Source organism: Sceloporus occidentalis, unplaced genomic scaffold, assembly GCF_023333645.1.
Source record: "Sceloporus occidentalis isolate IW3139 unplaced genomic scaffold, rSceOcc1.0.p SCAF_6, whole genome shotgun sequence".
Taxonomy (NCBI): Eukaryota; Metazoa; Chordata; class Lepidosauria; order Squamata; family Phrynosomatidae; genus Sceloporus; species Sceloporus occidentalis.
In genome coordinates, this window is record NW_028316986.1 from 71722583 (window position 1) to 71743822 (window position 21240).

At 39.8% G+C, this 21240-nt stretch overlaps 1 protein-coding gene across 2 annotated transcripts in view; it reads left to right on the top strand.

Annotated features, from left to right (window-relative positions):
* RNASET2 (ribonuclease T2) overlaps positions 1 to 21240 on the top strand; it is a 38782-nt gene that overhangs the window by 7702 nt on the left and 9840 nt on the right. The window contains exons 2-6 of one of the 2 annotated variants that reach the window (XM_089530032.1): positions 129 to 234; positions 4780 to 4846; positions 12643 to 12698; positions 17352 to 17409; positions 19963 to 20027. In XM_089530032.1, coding sequence (XP_089386158.1) covers positions 146 to 234; positions 4780 to 4846; positions 12643 to 12698; positions 17352 to 17409; positions 19963 to 20027 — 335 coding nt within the window. In that variant the 5' untranslated portion in view covers positions 129 to 145. Of the gene's footprint in view, positions 1 to 128; positions 235 to 2830; positions 2903 to 4779; positions 4847 to 12642; positions 12699 to 17351; positions 17410 to 19962; positions 20028 to 21240 lie in introns of those variants that run through there. The other variant, XM_089530033.1, reaches the window with a different exon arrangement.

Genomic DNA, 21240 nt, shown 5'->3' on the forward strand with positions numbered 1-21240 from the left:
AACCTACCTGGAAGTCCCAGAACATATGTAGTGTTGAACTATATCAATACATAGCATTTATTTGTCAGAAAGTGAACTATAGAGATTGAGCAATGTGGTATGTTTATATGTTTGTTTCTCTTCCACAGATATATTGTAAATAAACATGAACCCTTTAATTCCATACTGTTTGATGGCTGCATATTTTTGGATTGCTATCTTTTGTGGGGCTTCTACGCATACATCAGCTCATAGGTAAGTCCTCTGTAGAGTGTTACAAAAAGTGGTACCTAGCATCTTGAGGAAAACAGTGAGCAATATAAAAAGAACAGTAAGAGTGTTCTTTATTAAATAAGCAGCCCACAGGTCATGCCAATGAACAACACAGCAAACCCTGTAGGCATCAAATTTGCTGGATTTCGTTAACAATGAATTATTTGGTGGCCTTTTCCCCATTAAATGCCTTTCCCCCATTGTGGCTGAGTGGAAATTCATAGTACATTTAACTTCCCTTTTTCATCCATCACAGGTGTGATATCTCAAACCAACAAATCATATTCAGGAAAGTCAGCAAATAATCCAGGCCTACTTGCCTGCCACCATATACTTGGAGCACAGATTGAAGCAGTGATGTTGTGCTCCCCTTTTTAGATATTATCCTGTCTGTGAATTTAACTAGCTCCCTCACATAGAAAATGCATAAATAACATCTGCATTGAAAGGATCACAACTATGGCCTCATACAGTCAGGCCAAAATAAAGCTGGTTCGGGTCACTTTGCAGATATGCTGTTTCAGTGATGCATGCATACTAAGAGTCCGGAAGCTGTGCCAAAGTTGCGCTCTACTCCTTAGGACAGGATCATGGCTCTGGCTCAGCTTCCGGATGCATGCATCATTGAAACAGCATACCTCCAAAAGTGATCCGAAGCAGCTTTATTTTGGCTTGTCTGTATGGGGCCTACACATCCCTAGCTTCTGGGAAATTATTTGTGTCAAACTTTGGATGCATCCCAATATCGTTTTTACGAAGATGAATTTGGGATATTATTTCTAGAATAAGATACTATAAAGCAGCAGAGCCATTTGTGGTCCAAATCACTTGAATTTAGATCAGGTAAACACAGGGTACATTTATCATAGAATCATAGAATTGGAAGAGACCGCAAGGGCCATCCAGTCCAACCCCCTGCCATGCAGGAGCTCTCTATCAAAGCATCCATGACAGATGGCCATCCAGCCTCTGTTTAAAGACCTCCAAGGAAGGAGATTGCCCCACTCTCTGAGGGAGTGTGTTCCACTGTCGAACAGCCCTTACTGTCAGGACATTCCTCCTAATGTTGAGGTGGAATCTCTGTTCCTATAGCTTGCATCCATTGCTCTGCATCCTATTCTCTAGAGCAGCAGAAAACAAGCTAGATCCCTGCTCAATGTGACATCCCTTCAAGTTTTTAAACAGGGCTATCATATCGCCTCTTAACCTTCTCTTCTCCAGGCTAAACATCCCCAGGTCCCTAAGTCGTTCCTCATAGGACATGGTTTCCAGGCCCTTCACCATTTTAGTCACCCTCCTTTGGACAGTTTCTCAATGTCCTTGGTGAATTGTGGTGCCCAGAACTGGACACAGTATTCCAGGTGGGGCCTGACCAGAGCAGAATAGAGTGGCTCTATTACTTCCCTTAATCTAGACCAGGGGTAGGCAACCTTTTTGAGCCAGGGGCCGGGTTGCTGTCCCTCAGACAACTGGTGGGCTGAAGCCAAAAAACAAATAATTAAATACTTTTTAAAAAAATTAAATAAAGAAAGAAACCAGGACAAACATTTCAAATGGAGGACACTTTTTAAAAATGTGGAGGACACGCTAAAATTTGCTGATTTTTTTAAAAAATGTTAATATAAACGCATGTTTTGGAGGCTTCTATAGACAATTGCCCCCCTTGCCCACCGCTTGCTCCCCTTGCCTGCCACTTGCCCCCCCTTGCTTGCCTCTTCCTGATAGGCCAAAGGCTCCGGCGGCAATCGGCAGCAGGACCGGGCTGGGGCTGGTCCCAAGGCCTTGCAGGGCCGCATCCTGCCCACGGGCCGCAGGTTGCCTACCCCTGATCTAGACACTATACTTCTATTGATGTAGCCTAAAATCGCATTGGCCTTGTTAGCTGCCACATTGCACTGTTCACTCATGTTCAATTTGTGGTCTACTTGGACTCCCAGATCCCTTTCACATGTAGTCTCGTTCAGCCAGGTGTCCCTCATCCTATATCTGCGCATTTCATTTTTCCGCCCTAAGTGCAGTACCTTACATTTCTCCGTGTTGAAATTCATTTCTTAGCTTTGGCCCAGCTTTCTAATCTATTCAGGTTATTTTGAATTTTACTCCCATTCTCTGGGGTATTAGCTACTCCTCCTAATTTGGTGTCATCTGCAAATTTGATAAGAATGCCCCCAATTCTGTCTGGTTTCTTGAGACATCTCCCATTTTTCTTCCTCATTGGAACTGTTTGAAATTGTGCCTTCAGTTACTGAAGGCACAATTTCAAACAAGTCCAATGAGGAAGAAAAATGGGAGATGTCTCAAGAAACCAGACAGAATTGAACTCCCTTCTCTTTTAGTATTCCTGACCATGGGATCACCCCCAGTATTTCTCTGAGTTTACTAAAATCAGCTCTCCTAAAGTCTAAAATGTGTGTCTGACTATGCCTGGCTTCTCCTTTCCATGGTATAACAAACTCCAGGAGAACATGATCACTCCCACCTAAGGATCCCACCACTTTCACTCCATGCTGATGACACCCAAATCTATTTCTCTATGTCCCCGACTGTTGCAGTGACCACGGATGGCATCTCCCCTCTGAATGCCTGCCTGGAGTCAGTAATGGGCTGGATGAGGGAAAATGAACTCAGGTTGAATCCAGAGAAAACGGAGGTACTTGTGATAGGAACCCCTGGTCCAGGGATGGAGATTTGCCAACCAGGGGTCACACGTCCCCTGAAGGACCAAGTTCGCACTTTGGGAGTCCTACTGGTCCCGTCTCTACCCATCTCAAGTGGAGGCGGTGGCCAGGAGTGCATGGCACCAACGTCTGCAGCGCACGTGCAGCTTTAATTTTTCAACCTGTTGCTTCAAACAAAAGTGTGTGTAAATCACAAGCTCATTAGTAGGGCTTGCTAGTTTAATTAAACTGTATTAGCTATTCTGGTTTTAGAAGTTTACATAAGAAAAAATCCCAAAAGTGGGCTGTAGACTTAACATAGTTTTTAAAATGAAAGAGAGAGAGAGAGCACATTTTTATGCTGGGAACATTACTTTTATCCCTTAGTTGCTTCAAGGTTTTGCAGGATTTTGGAGGTTTGTGACAACCTTTCTTTTTTTTCCAAAGATGAAGGAAAATAATCAAGTATTTTAAATTAACCATGGCAACCATTCTCTCTCCAATCATTTTCATTTTTGTTCTTTTTCAAAATGTTTTGCTCAGTTGCAGTGTACACTCATCTCCACATTTGCTGGGGTTAGAGGCACAGGACCCCCTTGAGTATGAAAAAAACCACAAATAATAAAAATGCTATGTTTTTACCTGAGAGAACACCTGTCTAGGAAACGCTATGTCCTCCATTGCAACTGTATGGTCAACATCTGCCAGACACTGAGCATAGAATTGCACTGGAGGAGCTACAAATGCCTAGTGGAGTGTTCTGTCTGGGAATCTCTAGGTCCTTTAATGCACCTTTTGGTTAAAGTTGACCATAGAGTTGCACTGGAAGACTTAGACAGTGCTAGAGAGAACATATTAATAAAGTCTGTGAATAATCAAATCTGCAAAAGTCAAAGCCGTAAATGTGGAGGGATGAGTGTAGTTTCTTGCCAGTGCATAAGATGTACTATCTCAGGTTTTCTTCTTTGCTAATACATGGAATGAATGTGGCTTAGAGCTATGGTGCAGCAAACATGTTGGTGCTCATGGGAGATTCTATATGCACCTGATAATATCTTCAAAGTTTTCATTGTAGAATTTATGAAAGCAAAAGCTTATAACAGCCCCTCTATTGTGTATACATTAGGACAGCTAACCAATCAACTAAGTCATGAAATACTGTAAGATTGTTGTGTAATTTTGCTTCATTTTTATGCAGTGTTGTAACAGAGTACAATTAAGATTTATTAAGATCACGTGCAGCAAATGCCTCTGATCAGAATGGCCTTTGGCACTTTCTTTGGCCGGATTCCTATTTGGCAATCTAACTCACTTGTTGAATGAAAGGAACTAATTAACATAGATAATTAGAAAAGACTATAAATTCTTTGTACCAAAAAAAGTGCAGTGTTATGTTACTATATATAAGGTCTGTTGAATTTAAGTCCTAATGTGAAGTCGAAGGCTTTCACAGCCAGCCAGCGTCCATAGTTTTTTTGTGGGTTTTTCAGGTTATGAGGCCATGTTCTAGAAGAGTTCATAGCCAGAAAAATGCACAAAAAAACTATTAAGCCCTAACATTTGAAAAACAGACAAAATGAAACCACTATTTGCTATTAACCATAAGTCATTAGATCAGCCTTTTCCAACCTTTTTAAATGGAAGAACCCTTGAAATAAAAATTAAGTGTCAAGTAATCCTTGCACACAAATTAGTATATCTAAGCCTAAAAAATATTCAGCCACCATCTCTGATGGATTCAATAGTGACCTCTTGCAGAAACCTAGGGTTCTGAGGAATCCTAGTTCAGAAACCCCTTCAGTAGTTGATGCTTTTCTACATTTTGAACATACTTAAAAATACTAAAAAATATATTTATTTTATGTTTCAGTTTTGGTCACCCTCATAAATGGAATAAGTTCTACTTTGTTCATCATTGGCCAGTAACTGTATGTAAGGTAAGTTGTTGTTCTTAATGAATGCATTGTCAGGGATGATGGGAGTTGTAGCTCTTCACCTCTGGCTCGAACTCACCACCTTGTTACGCACCGGCGCTGACCAGTTTTGGCCAGTGGTTAAAGCTTTGCTCTAAAGCAGCAGAGTTACAGAGAATAGGCTGAAGACCCTGACAAACTCTCCAAGCCTTCTCACTCTTGCTTCCACAGAAGTCTTCCCACTTCTTCAGGATCCAGCTGGCTCTTGTATCTTCACTCAAGACACCAGACAACTCAGTAGTCTTATATAAAAGATCTACTTTATTCTACTATATACAGCTCCAAAACTATCTACTACTACCCAACTACTACCCACACAATACATTGGGATTCATAGCCATTATTATAGTCATTGGATAATACCACCCACTGTTGTCTGTTTCCACCCAGTGGGCGTATACATCCACTCTCATTGGTTCTCTTGGTTCATCCCACAATTAATGATTTCATCATCTCAGCCTTGATCACTTAACAATTCTCAGGTGTGTTCAATTATCCACTTTACATTTCTGTCCTTGGCATTTAGGACTTGCTAATTCCATTACCTTTTACACCTGTGTGGCTCTTAATTGCTTCTGCTGAGTCACCCTGACTCTCACATACAAGTTTTATTTCTTTCACTGTATATCCCATGTTGCTTTTTCCTTAACAATCCCCTCCGAAATAAAATATTGTATGTGGCTTACAATGTCATTCCAACCATTTGTGTTAACCTTTCATGTTTTTCCACCGTTAAAGCTTTTGTAAACAAATCTGCTATGTTATTTTGTGTTTCTATGTAGCTCAACTCTATTTCTCCTTTTTGAACCATGTCTCTTACATTTTGGTATCTTACACCCACATATTTGGTTCTGTTCTTTAAACTTTCTGTTTCAGCCATCGCTATGCATGATTGTGAATCTTCTTGAATTTCTACTGGTACTCTGAAATTTTCGTTTAAGTCATTTAACAATTGTTCAAGCCATTGTACCTCGTTCACAATTTCGTTCAAAGCTGCAAATTCTGCTTCAGATGTGCTTAATGCTACATTTGTCTGTTTTCTGCTTCTCCATACTATTGGACTTTCACTATATTTGATGATCATTCCTGTGACTGACTTCTTGTCTCCTAATTCTGAAGCAAACGAACTGTCTACATAGCAATCTAAATCTGCATTACTGCTTCTGATGATTAACTTTTTGTCTAAAGTCCCTTTCAAATATCTTAATAAGTGTTTTACAGCTGTCCAATCCTCAACTTTAGGATCACAAAGTCTTCTGGATAAAACGTTAATGGCATACGAAATGTCTGGTCTAGTGTGGCAAGAAATGAATTGTAGAGATCCTATGATGCTCCTGAAAAAGTCTTGTCCTCAAAATCTCTGGTTGTTGGTTCAGATACGAAACCAGTTGTCATTGGAGCTCTAACTATTTTAGCACTCTGTAATCCACACTTTTCTATCAAATTTTCAATCTTCTTTCTCTGACTTAATAAACAATGTCCTTCTTGTGTCCATTCAACATTAATGCCTAAATAAGATTTCAACAAACCTAAGTCCTTTAAAACAAACTTTTCTGACAATTCTCTCTTAACTGTTTCAATTTCCTGTTTTGACTTTGCTGCTACACACAAGTCATCCACATAAATCACCAGCACTATGTCTCCTTTTGTATAAACACAAGCATCTGCCACGCTTCTCTTGTATCCTAGCTTAACCAACTCGTCATTAATGCACAAATTCCATGCTCTGGCACTCTGTTTTAAACCATACATTGCCTTCTTCAACCTATAAACTTTCTGACTTCCATTCTCTTCAAAACCTTGTGGCTGTTCCATAAAAATTTCTTCATCCACATTTGCATTTAAATAAGCTGTTTCAAAATCAAAATGTTCAACAACTAAATTCCTCCTTGCTGCTACAGCTAAAACCATTCTCAAACTTTCTGGCTTTGCTGTTGGAGAATAAGTCTTGTCAAAATTCTCATACTGCTGTTGTGCAAATCCCTTAGCTACCAATCTAGCTTTGTACTTAATGCTTCCATCAGGCATTTCCTTTCTCTTATACACCCATTTACAACCAATCACTTTCTTATCTAAGGGTCTATCCACAACTTCAAAAACATTTTTGTTCACCAAGCAACTAAATTCACTATCCATTGCATCACACCATCTTTCCTGTTCTTCCCTAGAAAAGGTTTCTAACTCTTCAAAACTCTCAGGCTCTTCTACCACTGTACAAGCTCTTGCCTGTGTTACAACAAACCTATCTGGTGACTTCCTAACTCTGTGACTACGCCTGGGTATGAATTCTGTCGATCTGCCTCTCTCTTCATCACTGTCTGCACTAGAAGTTGTTGTCTTTCTGCTAAATCTCTTGTCTTCTGTCATTCTAGTGGTTACTGGTCTTGATTGTGTCTCCCCATCAGAGGTACTACCACTACTGCTAGTAGAGGCTTCTGGCTTGACTGAAACCCCTCCGTTTCCTGAAGTTGGTTCAGTCTGTGCTTCCTGCTCACTTGAGCTACCTAACCTCAAGAACACTTCCTTGTTGGCATGCAGCTTGTCCCAGCCAGCATGTCTTTCAAAATTTGCAGACCTGGAGTACTGCACTTCTCTTCCTCCCAAATGAAACTTATAGCTATTCCCTGAATATCCTAAAAACATAAGCCTTTTGCTTTTTGGTTCTCCTTTTCTCCTAAAACAAGCAGGTATGTATACATGTGCATATTGTCCAAAAACTCTTAGATATTTGAAATTTGGCACTCTCCCATACAAGACCCTGTAGGGAATGTCTTCAATCTCAGAATGATACAACCTGTTGCTTATGTGTATGGCAGTCAGAGTAGCTTCACCCCAAAAGCTGTCGTTTACTCCGGCATCTGCCATCAAGCAAGCAGAAATCCTTTTAATGTCCTGGATTTTTCTTTCTGCTAAACCATCCTCACTTGGACAAGCAGGGTTAGTGGTTTCATGCCTTATTCCCACCTTCTGAAACCAATTATACAGCTGGTTGTTTAAAAATTCGCCACCTCTATCTGTAACAATAGTTCCAACTCTGCTATCAAATTGTCTTTCTACCATTCTTACCCATGCTTTCAAACTTTGCCCAGCATCAGACTTATTTTTCAATATCCTTACAAAAGCATACCTTGAAAATCTGTCCACAATTACTAGGAAATATTTGCTTCCTCCTAAAGACAAACAATTAGCTTGGGCTACATCAGCATGTACAAATTGAAATGGTCTTTGAGCAATTCTTTTGGATTTCTTAGCTACTGGAAAAGCTCTGACCTTGACTTGATTACAAACAGTACAGTCTAAATGATTTTTGCATTCTGCTACTTTTAAATCTGGACACATGCTTATTAAATTCTTTAAACACTTGAAACTAGCATGGCCAAATTTTCTATGGAGCTCATGTATGCAGTCTTTGTGCATCGGAACATTATCAATACTATTAGCATTCTCAACCTTGTAGTTATCAACATTTTCTTCCAGGAAATAAAGCTTATCCTTTTTCAAACCTATACCACGCAGTTCCCCATTCAAGGTTATTTTACACAGATTCTTTTCAAATGTGACTATGTAGTCTGTCTGTTAATCTGCTCACTGATAACAAATTGTTTTCTAATTCCTTTACATGCAAAACATCATTAAAGTTTTCTTTTAGCCCTGGAATGTAAACTGTCCCCATTTGATTTACAGTACTGAGCTCATTCCCATCACTGCATACATTTTTGTCCATGGGCTTCTTTGCATGGAAGATTTTAGAACTAGTGAAGACATTTTGTCATGGGTAGTGTGCACTCCAGGAAATGCTATGTGGGTTTTTCTTTATCCTAAGCTCTGTCCAAGCATTATGAAAGCATATTTACTCAAAATTTGGGGAAGAGCAATGTGAAATCTTCCTCTTTTCACTATCCTGGCATTGCCCTCCAGTTCAACATTTCCAAATCCATTTATATAGAAATATTGTATCTTATACAAAAGTGCAGCTGTGTGTTTTTTAAAAGTAAAATGTGTACTTTATTATTATTAACCTTTATTTATAAAGCGCTGTAAATTTATACAGCGCTGTACATACCCGGCCCTCAGGCTTACAGTCTAAAAAGACACGACACAAAGGGAGTGGTGGTGGGGAAGGGGCCTCTCTAGTAGGATAATACATATACAGTACATAGCAATACAGGAAATGGTTTGATAAACAGGCACCAAAAGAACATCAAATAGTAAGCGACAATTATGCAATGCCTGGGAACGCTGCCCTGAACAGGATGGTTTTCAACTCCGTTTTGAAGCTGGTTAAAGAAGTGATGGCTCTTGCTTGTGGGGGAAGAAGGTTCCAGGAGTGAGGGGCAGCGAGTGAAAAGGGGCGAATCCGGGATGGGGCAGAGGAAATCCTGGGCTGAGACAGCAGACCTTGACTACCAGAACGGAGCGCCCGAGTGGAAAGGTGAGGAGAAAGAAGGTCTGATAAGTAGGGAGGGGCCAGTCCATGGAGGGCTTTAAATGTGGACAGCAGGAGCTTAATACTGAATGTGAAAAGGGAGGGGGAGCCAGTGAAGGGATGCCAACATAGGAGAGATGTGGTCAGAGCAGTGGGTGGAAGTGATAATGCGTGCAGCTGAATGCTGGACAGAGATTAAAGGACGGAGGTGAGAAAGAGGAAGCCCAGCCAGGAGGACGTTACAGTAATCAAGTCGTGAGACCACTAGGGCATGGACCAGGATCTTGGCAGTGGAGGCAGAGAGATAAGGTCGGATTTTAGCAATATTGTACAAAAAGAATCGACAAGCCTTGACTGTAGTCTGGGTCTGAGGGATACACGACAGAGAAGAGTCAAAGATAAAACCAAGACTGCGGGCTTGCTGGACTGGTTGAATAGAAATGTTGTCCACAGAGACAGAAAAGAAGTGTTGAAGGGTAGGCTTAGGAGGAAAGACAAGAAGCTCCGTCTTGGACATGTTGAGCTTCAAACGCCGATGGCACATCCACTGCGAGATAGCTGTGAGGCAAGATGAAACTTGCTGTTCAAGCCTTGGAGAAAGGTCAGGGGCGGAAAGATAGAACTGGGTGTCATCGGCATACAGATGGTAGGAAAAGCCAAAAGAGCTAATGAGTTTTCCTAAGGACAGTGTGTAGAGAGAGAACAGAAGGGGACCCAGAACAGAGCCCTGAGGAACTCCAACAGATAAGGGAGCAGGAGAAGAAGTCTGGTCCCCTGCAACCACTGCAAAAGATCTGCCAGACAAGTAAGATCTAAACCAGTCGAGAACAGAGTCTGAGAACCCAAGGTCAGAGAGTATATCAACTAGAAGACAGTGATCAACAGTGTCAAAGGCTGCAGACAAATCAAGAAGGATGAGAACAGAGTAAAGGCCATTAGCCTTGGCCTGTAAAAGGTCATTGGAGATCTTAGTGAGAGGTGTCTCTGTGGAATGCCTTGGGAGGAAACCAGACTGGAAGGGATCAAGGATGGAGTTGGCTTCAAGAAGCTCAAGACAGCGAGAATAAACAGCTGTTCCAATAATGATGCACAAATAAGAGCACAGCTATAAATCAAGAACATTACCTCAGAATAAAATGAATTTTAGCTATCATTACTATATCAGTCAGCCTTTAGAAAAAAAAATAGTTTTGCTCTAGATAAGACCACAGTTTCATTTACAAACCATTGTATTTTTCTATTAAACTTACACAGAGTGCATATTTTAATATATTTTAACTAAAAATGGTTCAGTTTTGCTGTATTGCTATATCTGGGAACCTAGTATTGTATTTCATTTCAAAATATATTACTAGAATGATTTTCTTTATAGAAAAATAATTTATTTTTAATTAAAGACAGCTATCATATGTTGACATTTAGTTGAGTTGTTCTTGTAGCTGAGAAGGCTTTCCTAATGTTCAAACTAAATCTGAAATCCTGCAAATCTATAAGTATCTATTTTCAGTGCTTGAGCAGCCACTCCTTCAACCTTCCAATCATCAGTAGCAACTAGGAAACATTGTGGATCCAGAATATATGTTTGGGAAATCAAGAATGTTGTTCTGGATAGGAAGGAAGATTGGTAGCTGCAGTATGTGTCTGCCTGATCACAAACTGGCTGTGCTGTCCAATATATGGTGTTATGTGCTTTGCTCTTATATACAGTGCCCTTAGGAAGGAAGGGAACAAGATTAGACTGTTGAAAACTGCTTGCTCAGTACATGACTGCAGGCTGCTTATTTGTGTTTGTCAAATACAGCTTCACAAGAAGATAAATAACTGGGCAATTTAGTTCAACTGTTACGGGCTCTCTGACATGTAATACTTTTGCATTTCATGAATGGAGACATTTTATATATTCCATTAAGTATAGATTGGGTTAATGTGTTCCTAGGCATTCAGTCAGCCTGAAAAGTTGAGCAGAGGAAGCAAAACAGATTTCAGAGGGTGGAACTCCAGGTATTGCATTAGATCCATTGCAGAGGGATTACATAGAGGTTCTGTGGGGCAGGGAACGAATCGAGGTAGGGAATCCAACTAGAAGACCTTTGACCAGATGCATAGAAGTGATTTACTGATGACAGTGCCCTATGAGGCAGATCCTGCTGAAGGTAAGACTACAGAGAATGGCACTCAAAGCCAGGAATACAATCTCCCAGCAACAGGGCTGGCTCTAGGTGTTTGGCCACTCCAGGTGAGAAATATTTTGGCACCCTCTGTCACCCCTCATAATTATTTTCACCCTTTGATTTTCGCTGTTTCATTTGTTAAAGCTAAACATGACATAAAAATGACATGAAAAGACATACAAAGAAACTGTCATACGATAGCTTGCTTTTACATCACTTGCTGTAATGAGTTTTCATTTTAATATTGTTTAATTACGCAAAAAAAAATATAACCCCCCCCCAGCCTAAATTTTGCCGCCCTAGGAGGCTGCCTAGTTCACCGTATGGATGAGCCGGCCCTGCCCAGCAACACATCTTCTGAAATCACCTGAAGAGGTGCCAGGAAGGACATTTGGCCAGGAATTCAAAGATCAGGCAACATGTTCATCCAAGAAAGTTGTTTCTGAAGTCACTTAGGCATCTTATCTGCATTCATTAAGATGGTTGTAGTCTTCATGGACAAAGAATAACTCCAGTAGAAGCATCCTGAAATTATATTTTATAAGGAAGAAAAAACAACCACCCCCTATCTCTTCCTATTAACAAGGGGTGGTGTTGGTTTAACTTCAAGTGGGTTTTATACTCCTTGTAAAGGGCACTTGAATTCTCATGAGTTCAGCCTCTAAGCCAAAGAGTACAAAACTGAGGCAGCTAGTGCTCTCCGACTCAGATTTTAAACTCAGTTCTCACATTATGAAAAATGACCATCTTTTCCTTCTTCTTTGCTGACAAACTAATTTATCTCTTTGTTGTAATATCTCCCAAAATACAGAAATCCAGTTTATAGATTGTTTTGTCTTTGATTATCTTGGGACCCCACCTATTTTCATGAGTCCCTGGATATTTTGAATAAGCAAATCTGGCACCATATTTAACAATGGCACTGGCCTTCAAAAATAGTTTCACAAACGTTTTCCATTACAAAATGGTTACTGAAAAATGCAAGTATCTATCTGTCTGCTATACAAGAAGTTGTGGTTCCACTGAGGGCAATAAAATAGTATTTTCCCTTTGGGAATGTAACTTCATCATTACTGAGTTTTTGGGCTGTTTGTGTTACTTACACTGGGTTTTGTTCAGCATAAAATCTGGCTTTGAGTGATAAATTTATTTGTTTTCTTTAGATGAATGCCAATGATTGTAAAGATCCACTAATGTACTGGACTATCCATGGACTCTGGTAAAATTTCAGATCTACTGAAATTCTTTATTTCTATCACGTTTCATTAGAAATTGAGAGTTTGTCCCAAATTACCTAGAGAGGTTCCTTCAGATTTTCACATGTCTCCTGCATTTCGAGATTTTTAGAGAAGTGTCTTGTCTTAGAAACCCACAAGGAAGGAAACTATTCATTATTTACGTAAGCAATGTTAGATCCCCCCCCCAAGTAGTGGTAGCCCCTCAATAAGAATTCTTCTGAGATCAGGCTGGATGCTTAGCGTCTTGGCCACTGGATATTCAGCTTGAAACAGTGGTGGCTTTAGTGACACTTATGCCATTTGTTTCTCTTAAATAATTTATGATTTAGTGCAGCGACTGTGTATGACGTATGGCCAAGCTGATAGCTCCCCCTTGGACTAGAGAAAAATGTTACTAATATATATTATCCATTTGGATTATTAAACACTCTATCTTGAAATTCATGGGGCAGTCAAGGAGCTGTGCATAATCACAGTATTTTGATTAAGTCTCCAGAGTATTTCTTACACCAGTAGTTCCCAAATTTTGGTCTTCCAGACGTTTTGGGCTTCACCTCCCAGAATTCCTGACAGTTGGTCAAGCTGGCTGGGGCTTCTGGGAGCTGATGTTCAAAATACTTGGAGGACCAAGACCTACAGACTCACTGGCTGTCACTGTCTTTGCCTCTGTTTAAAAATGCAAGAATGGATAAACATCTCATGGCTGAAAGAAATGGTTTGCCACTCATTTCTTCACACTGTCATTCAGCTTTGTCTTTTATAAAAAATGACATGACTTGTTATGTTAAAAGATGAAATAAGAGATGTTGGCACGTGGTTTTGGATCCTGAAAGGCATTTGAAACTTTAGAGAAATTTCTCAACTATTTGTTTTAATAATATGTTGTGTGGGTGGTTTTAAGAACTTTGTGTTGTTGCTCATGTTTTGTATTTTTATTCCTCCTCTTGAAAAAAAAATGGAAGGAAGCTAAAACTGTGCTAACGTACTATCTTCCAGCAAACATTTTTAGCAAACATATTGACTTGGAACTTTATAAAGGCTTAAAAAGAATCCTGCTTCTAGTATAGAATGTAATGTTTTCAATCAGAATTTTTAATAATAATCCCAGCTGAATTTGTATTAACTAAGCGGAGAAGCAGACAGGCAGGAAGGAGTGGCTAGAAACCACTCCGAGCCTGATCGCCCTGGGGCCACAGTGGACGCACACCGTGGCCCCACAGGTGCCTCCTCCCGTGACCTCAAATATAAGCGGAAAAGATCTGCTCCCTTTGGGACTGGCTTTGGGCCACCTTAGGTGGCCCCACCACAGCCCCGGGGTGGCTTCCAGGCACTCTGGGAGCGTGAATTGTGTAAAAGACTGGAAGCTGCCCCTGTCTGCCCATCTGTTTTGGACCTAAATTAGAATATAACCCTCTTTATCAATTATTTGAGGTTCTGATAATTCTGCAACACTATTTGTAAACCCTAATTCAATGTGGAAATTAGTAGTATGGTTAAGTTAAGACTGAAATCTGGTGGAATGAGTCTCATGATTGGAATGTGGAAATAGAGGGGTATAACCTTATTAAGAGAAATAGGCCAAACAGGAAAGGAGGAGGAATAGCACTATATGTCAGAGATATTTACACCAGTGAAGAGATCCTGGACATCAATCATGGAAGCCAGGTGGAGAGCATCTGGATAAGAATCAAAGGGGAGGGAAACAACAAGGATGTTACGGTGGGAGTCTACTACAGACCCCCAAGTCAGACTGAGGAATTGGATGATGCCTTTCTAGAACAGATGACCACACAGTCAGATAAGAGAGATGTAGTAGTGATGGGCGACTTCAACTATCCTGATATTTGCTGGAAGTCAAACTCAGCAAAATCCTCAAGGTCTAGCAAATTCCTCACTTGCCTGGAAGACAATTTCATGGTCCAAAAGGTGGAAGAGGCAACAAGGGGGTCGGCTATTTTAGATCTGATCCTAACCAACAAGGATGACTTGGTTAATGGGGTGCAAGTGGTGGGATCATTAGGTGGAAGTGACCATGTTCTCCTGGAGTTTGTAATACAGTGGAAGGGAGAAGCCAGGCAGAGTCAGACACGCATCCTAGACTTTAGGAGAGCGGATTTCAGTAAACTTAGAGAAGTATTGAGGGCGATTCCATGGTCAGAAATACTAAAAGATAAAGGAGTTCAGGACGGATGGGACTTTCTCAAAAGGGAGATACTGAAGGCACAATTTCAAACAGTTCCAGTGAGAAAGAAAAACGGGAGGTGTCTCAAGAAACCAGGATGGATGACTAAGGAACTTTCAACCGAGCTAAGTTTGAAACGGAACATGTATAAGAAATGGAAAAAGGGGGAAATCACGAAAAAGGAATTCAAAGAAATAGCAGGCATGTGTAGGGGTAAAGTCAGAAAAGCTAAAGCGCAGAATGAACTCAGGCTTGCTAGAGAGGTTAAGAACAATAAAAAGGGCTTTTATGGATATGTCCGCAGCAAGAGGAAGAAGAAGGAAACGGTAGGGCCACTGCGTGGAGAAGATGGCAAAATGCTAACAGGAGATAGAGAAAAGGCAGAATTACTCAACACCTTCTTTGCCTCAGTCTTCTCAGAAAAGGAAAAGGGTGCTCAACCTGAGGATAATGGAGCAGAGGACAGAATAGGGGCATTTCAGCACAGAATAAGTAAAGAGATAGTAGAGGAACACCTTGTTAATCTAAATGAATTTAAGTCTCCGGGACCAGATGAACTCCATCCAAGGGTATTAAAAGAACTGGCAAAAGTAATATCGGAGCCATTGGCAATCATATTTGAAAACTCCTGGAGAACAGGAGAGATCCCAGCAGACTGGCGAAGGGCAAACGTTGTCCCCATCTTCAAAAAGGGGAAAAAAGAGGATCCCAACAATTATCGTCCAGTTAGTCTGACATCAGTTCTAGGAAAGATTCTGGAGCAGATCATTAAACAGAGAGTCTGTGAACATCTAGAAGGCAATGCCATAATCACAAAAAGTCAACATGGGTTTCAGAGAAACAAGTCATGCCAGACAAATCTAATCTCTTTCTTTGATAAAATTACCAGCTTGGTAGATGAAGGGAATGCTGTGGATATAATATATCTTGATTTCAGTAAGGCCTTTGACAAGGTTTCCCATGACATTCTTGCAAACAAGCTTGTAAAATGTGGGCTAGACAAAGGAACTGTTAAATGGATCTGTAATTGGTTGACCGGCCGAACCCAGAGGGTGCTCAACAATGGCTCCTTTTCATCCTGGAGAGAAGTGACCAGTGGGGTCCCACAGGGCTCTGTCCTGGGCCCAGTGCTATTCAACATCTTTATCAATGACCTGGATGACAGAATTGGGAGCATACTTATCAAATTTGCAGATGACACCAAATTAGGGGGAATAGCTAATACCCCAGAGGACAGGATCAAGATTCAAAAGGACCTGAATAGACTAGAAAGCTGGGCCAAAGCTAACAAAATGAAATTCAACACAGAGAAATGTAAGGTATTGCACTTAGGGCGGAAAAATAAAATGCACAGATATAGGATGGGTGACACCTGGCTGAATGAAACTACGTGTGAAAGGGATCTAGGAGTCCAAGTAGACCACAAGTTGAACATGAGTCAACAGTGTGATGCGGCAGCTAAAAAGGCCAATGCTATTTTAGGCTGCATCAATAGAAGTATAGTGTCTAGATCAAGAGCAGTAATAGTGCCACTGTATTCTGCTTTGGTCAGGCCCCACCTAGAATATTGTGTCCAGTTCTGGGCGCCACAATTCAGAAAGGACATTGAGAAACTGGAGCGTGTCCAAAGGAGGGCGACAAAAATGGTGAAGGGTCTGGAAACCATGCCCTATGAGGAACGACTTAGGGAGCTGGGGATGTTTAGCCTGGAGAAAAGAAGGTTAAGAGGTGATATGATAGCCCTGTTTAAATATTTGAAAGGATGTCATATTGAGGAGGGAGCTAGCTTGTTTTCTGCTGCTCCAGAGAACAGGACCCGGAACAATGGATGCAAGCTACAGGAAAACAGATTCCACCTGAACATTAGGAGGAACTTCCTGACAGTAAGGGCTGTTCGACAGTGGAATGCACTTCCTCGGAAGGTGATAGAGTCTCCTTCCTTGGAGGTCTTTAAACAGAGGCTGGATGGCCATCTGTCAGGGATGCTTTGATTTGGATTTCCTGCATGGCAGGGGGTTAGACTGGATGGCCCTAGTGGTCTCTTCCAACTCTACGATTCTATGATTCTATGAAATATGATCTGGTGTCATTAGCGTATTGAGGCTGATTTTCAGGTTTTCATTCCACTCTTGGTAAGATTTGGGGTTTTTTTAAGCACGCTTTTGGAAGAGCCTAGTTGAACTGATTTTAATACACAGCTATTTGGAAGGGGAAAATGATAATTATTCCACTAACAGTGTTGATGTTGATAGTTTTCAAGTTGGATGCTTTGATCATTTTTAAAAATTCATTAATCAGTTTGAATTTTCTTTTGGACAGTAAAGCGCAATAACAAATCATAAGTAAAATATTTGTGGAATTGTTATATTTTTTGAAGGCAAGAAACTGTTGTATGCTGCCTACCAGTGTGAGATTTAATTTATTGGAACATTTTGTTCTTGTTCTTCCATAGGCCAGATAAAGAGGAAGAGTGTAATAGAACTTGGCACTTCAATATATCTGAGCTTAAGGTATGAATCAAACTGTAGGTTCTAAACATGAGTAAATTTGATTTTTCTATGTACCATATTTTTCAAGGTCTACTAATAGTTACATGAGATAGATAACAGTTTTTCAAACAGATTTTCTGGCTTGTTCCATTCCAGGGATTTGGGATACACAGCACACAAAGCATTTTATTTTTATTAAAATGGCATTATATGCTGGTGGTTCTTATTGCAAACATATTTATTTAATGCAAACAAATGATACAAAAATACATCTGGATGTATTTGAAATCTTGGAGTCAAAAGCCAGCCCAAGGAGATCTTGAAATATTTCTCAAAATTATTCCGTCATTTCCATGGAAATGAGGGACAGTAGCCCAGGGAAAGACAATGGCTTATACTGAACAAGAGTTGGATATGATGGCCCATGAGACCCCTTCAAACTCTATGATTCTAAGAGAGTGATTGGTTTGCAGGCAATAGATTTCAGGTTCACTCCCTAGCATCTCTAATTAAAAGGCTCAGGGAACATGTGAGTGGAAAGATCTCTGCATGAAATGGTAGAGAGCCACTGTGAGACAGTAGTGGACACACAAATAATTTGAAATGGTATAAGGCAGCTTTCAGTGTTCTCAAAAGAGTTCAGTCAGTTATGCAGGTGGCTTTATTCATGAGTGTAATGGGCATGGGCATAATCCAGAGGACAATTGGTTTACCTTTCTATTTCCAGGCTGCCTAAGAACAAGATTGTCAGGGCAGTTTTCAGCATACAGCAAAAATTTAATCACAATTATAAAAAAGAATAAATGAAGCATTATAGTAGATAGCAAAATATTTCTTAAAATAGAGATAGAATGATTAAAATAACCAACACCACAGTACTAAACCATTTAAAGCCAGAAGGAATTCTCATTTGGTCATAAGGATGAAGGTAAATTCTATTCTATTCATATACATAAAATATAAAACATAAAAGACATAACATGAAACATACTATTAATACATTCCTACATGTAATCGCAGCCAATTCTGACAGAATTCATAACTTGTTGACATAAGCAGTTGTGTCATTACCTTTGTATTGTGTAATTACTTTTGTTATACCCAATTATAAGGACCAATTTTTAAAAAAGGAAGTACTTATGTGCTTTCTTTGATTAGACAACAAGGGTAGCCTTGCTTTTATTGCATTGCCAAAGGTTATCTCTGAGGTTATGGGAGCAGGGATGCATTCACAAACCTTCAGTATGCTTCTGTTTTTGCTGCTACATTACTTTTCTTGCAGAAACCATCAAGATGGCAGACAGCTGGCCTCTTCCAGCTATCTGTTGCTTTGCTCCTCTCAGTTCATCTGCCTTCTGACTTCCCAAACAATTTCATCAGGCAAAAAGAGCATTCTGACTGCTGGAAGAATGCAGCTTTCCTACTCATCTAGGGATATTGCAACAAAGAACACTGTTGTGCTCCAGGAATAGGTAGAATAAAGTTAGCGGAGAAATAATACAATACTTAACAGCAGGAATGGAGAGCATTTGACCCTGCAAATGTTTTAGCCTGCAGCTACTATTAGCCCTACTCAGCATGGCCAATAATAAAGGCTTATTATTTAGCCTCTGAAGGAGCAAAGATTCCCCACTCTTTCTTTATTGCCCTGTCTTGCTCCTCATTTTATTGAAGCCAAATGTGTATCATCATCTCCTGTGCCCTGCAGTTTCAGGAGATTCTATGTTTTTGTGTTCATTGATCTGATTGACTTGCTTTTAAAAAAATCCATGCTGCCCTTTAGTTATAGTTACTCAACATAGCATTCAGTTTTTTAAAAAGTTTTAATAATCTATGTCACAATTTCCTTTATTGAATGTAAATACAAAGTAGCTTATGGTCAAAAACAATACCAAATACAAAATCATTTAAGAACATCATAAATATATAAATGATGAGCTCTATCCTAAGGGACTGTAGAGTAGTCTAAAGCTGGTGATACCAGCGTAAGCTAATGTAACACCAGATTTATTTCTTTGGTCTTACAGTCAATGCTCAAAGCTTGACTGTTCTGCTCCACAGGTTTGAATAAGATGTTACCATACATGTCCTTAAGGGACGCAGTGGTTTAGTGGTTAAGATGCTAACTCTGACAACCGCAAGGTTAGCAGATAGGCAGTTGAAGACCCATGTGCCATGTGACAGAGTGAGCTCCCATCACTAGTCCCAGCTTCTGCCAACCTAGCAGTTTGAAAACATGTAAAAGTGCAAGTAGATAAATAGGTACCACTTTGGTAGGAAGGTAACAATGTTTCCTGCACCTCAGCATTTTGTCTTGCTGGCCACATGACTGTGGAGTCATCTTCGACAATGCTGTCTCCCTCAGCTTAGTACCGAGCACTGCCCCCCTACAGTTGGACACAACTAGACAAATCATGTCAAAGGGAAACCTTTACTTTTACCTTTTACTAATATCCTTGCACCATATCACATATTCTGGAAACTTGATGCAGCCCTGGCCTGTGTGTTTATATTGGTTCAAATGTCTAGTCTTCCCTTTTGGTTCTATAGGATCTTTTTTATTGTTATTGCTAGGATGTCATGGAAGATATGAAGCAATATTGGCCAGATGTTCTTCATCCAAATCACACCTATTTCTGGTAAGTTGTGCAACTTTTACACATGTTGGTAGCTATACAAAAATATGTATTTTGAACTGCGTTTTTAAAGTGAAAAAAACTAGGTACGTAGTGGAGCAGTGTGGAAATGATACAGAGTAGCTTGTAGAAATAGGCCTTCTCAAGTTTATTGTCTCTTTCTTACACAAAATACTCATTGGAATTTTAAGCTTGTTGACATTTTAAATTCCTTGGAGGAATTAATATACTTGATTACTTGCTAATGTTTTCATTTACTGACATTCTCAAACAGTTTTATATTTCTGGCACACATAATGTTATATTTGGAGAACAAGGTTTATTCCTTGTTCTAGATCTAGAATAGCATCAGGTATAATTATTACTGAAAGCAATCCTTTGTCCACAGTAATGGTCTCTGTGTTCATATTTCTAAAACATGAAGCTAATATGGTGAACCTTTGGTATTGAGGTTTGGTTGCAGAGGCCCTTGTGGCTACCAAAATCCATGGAAGGTCAAGACCCATTAAATACAATGCATAATAAAATGGTGTGTTGTTATTTATGCCTTCAAGTCATTTCTGATTTATCGTAACTATTACGACAGCTGGCTCAGAGATTATATAAAATGGCAAAATTTGCTTTTATAATTTATTAGTTTATTTGTTTATGAATTTTTGAGTCATAAGTAGTTGAATCTGTGGATAAGAAAAAAAGTCTGCGGATATAGAGGGCCGACTGTACTTGGACAAATATGTCTGATTGAATGTCTCAGTCTAATCTAAACTATCTGGACACTTAGTGAAGCAATTCTTTGATTGCATCAATACACAGTTTTGTTTAGCCTATTTAATGATTTCATGTTATGTCATATGTTGCCATTTATTAGATGTTTTGAGGAGATTTGAGTTGGAAGCTACCACTTTGACATGATGGGCAGATTTGGAGCATAGTGTCAGCAGCACAACCATGATGTGCATATGTACAATTCCATAATGAATTGCCATGTTTCTATCTTTCTATTTAGATAGCATAGCTTTAAAATGTGAGTACAGTCATTTAAAAAATCGAAGAGAGATAGAGAATAAATCATGCAATTCATTATAATGTGCTCTGAGTTTCACTCAGTGCTTTAACTGCCTCTGGGCACACTTTTAAAAACATTCTTTGAAGACTGAACACACAGACTCCTAGCCCTTTTCTTCTTTACCATAGTTTTTCCTGTTTCTCTAATTCT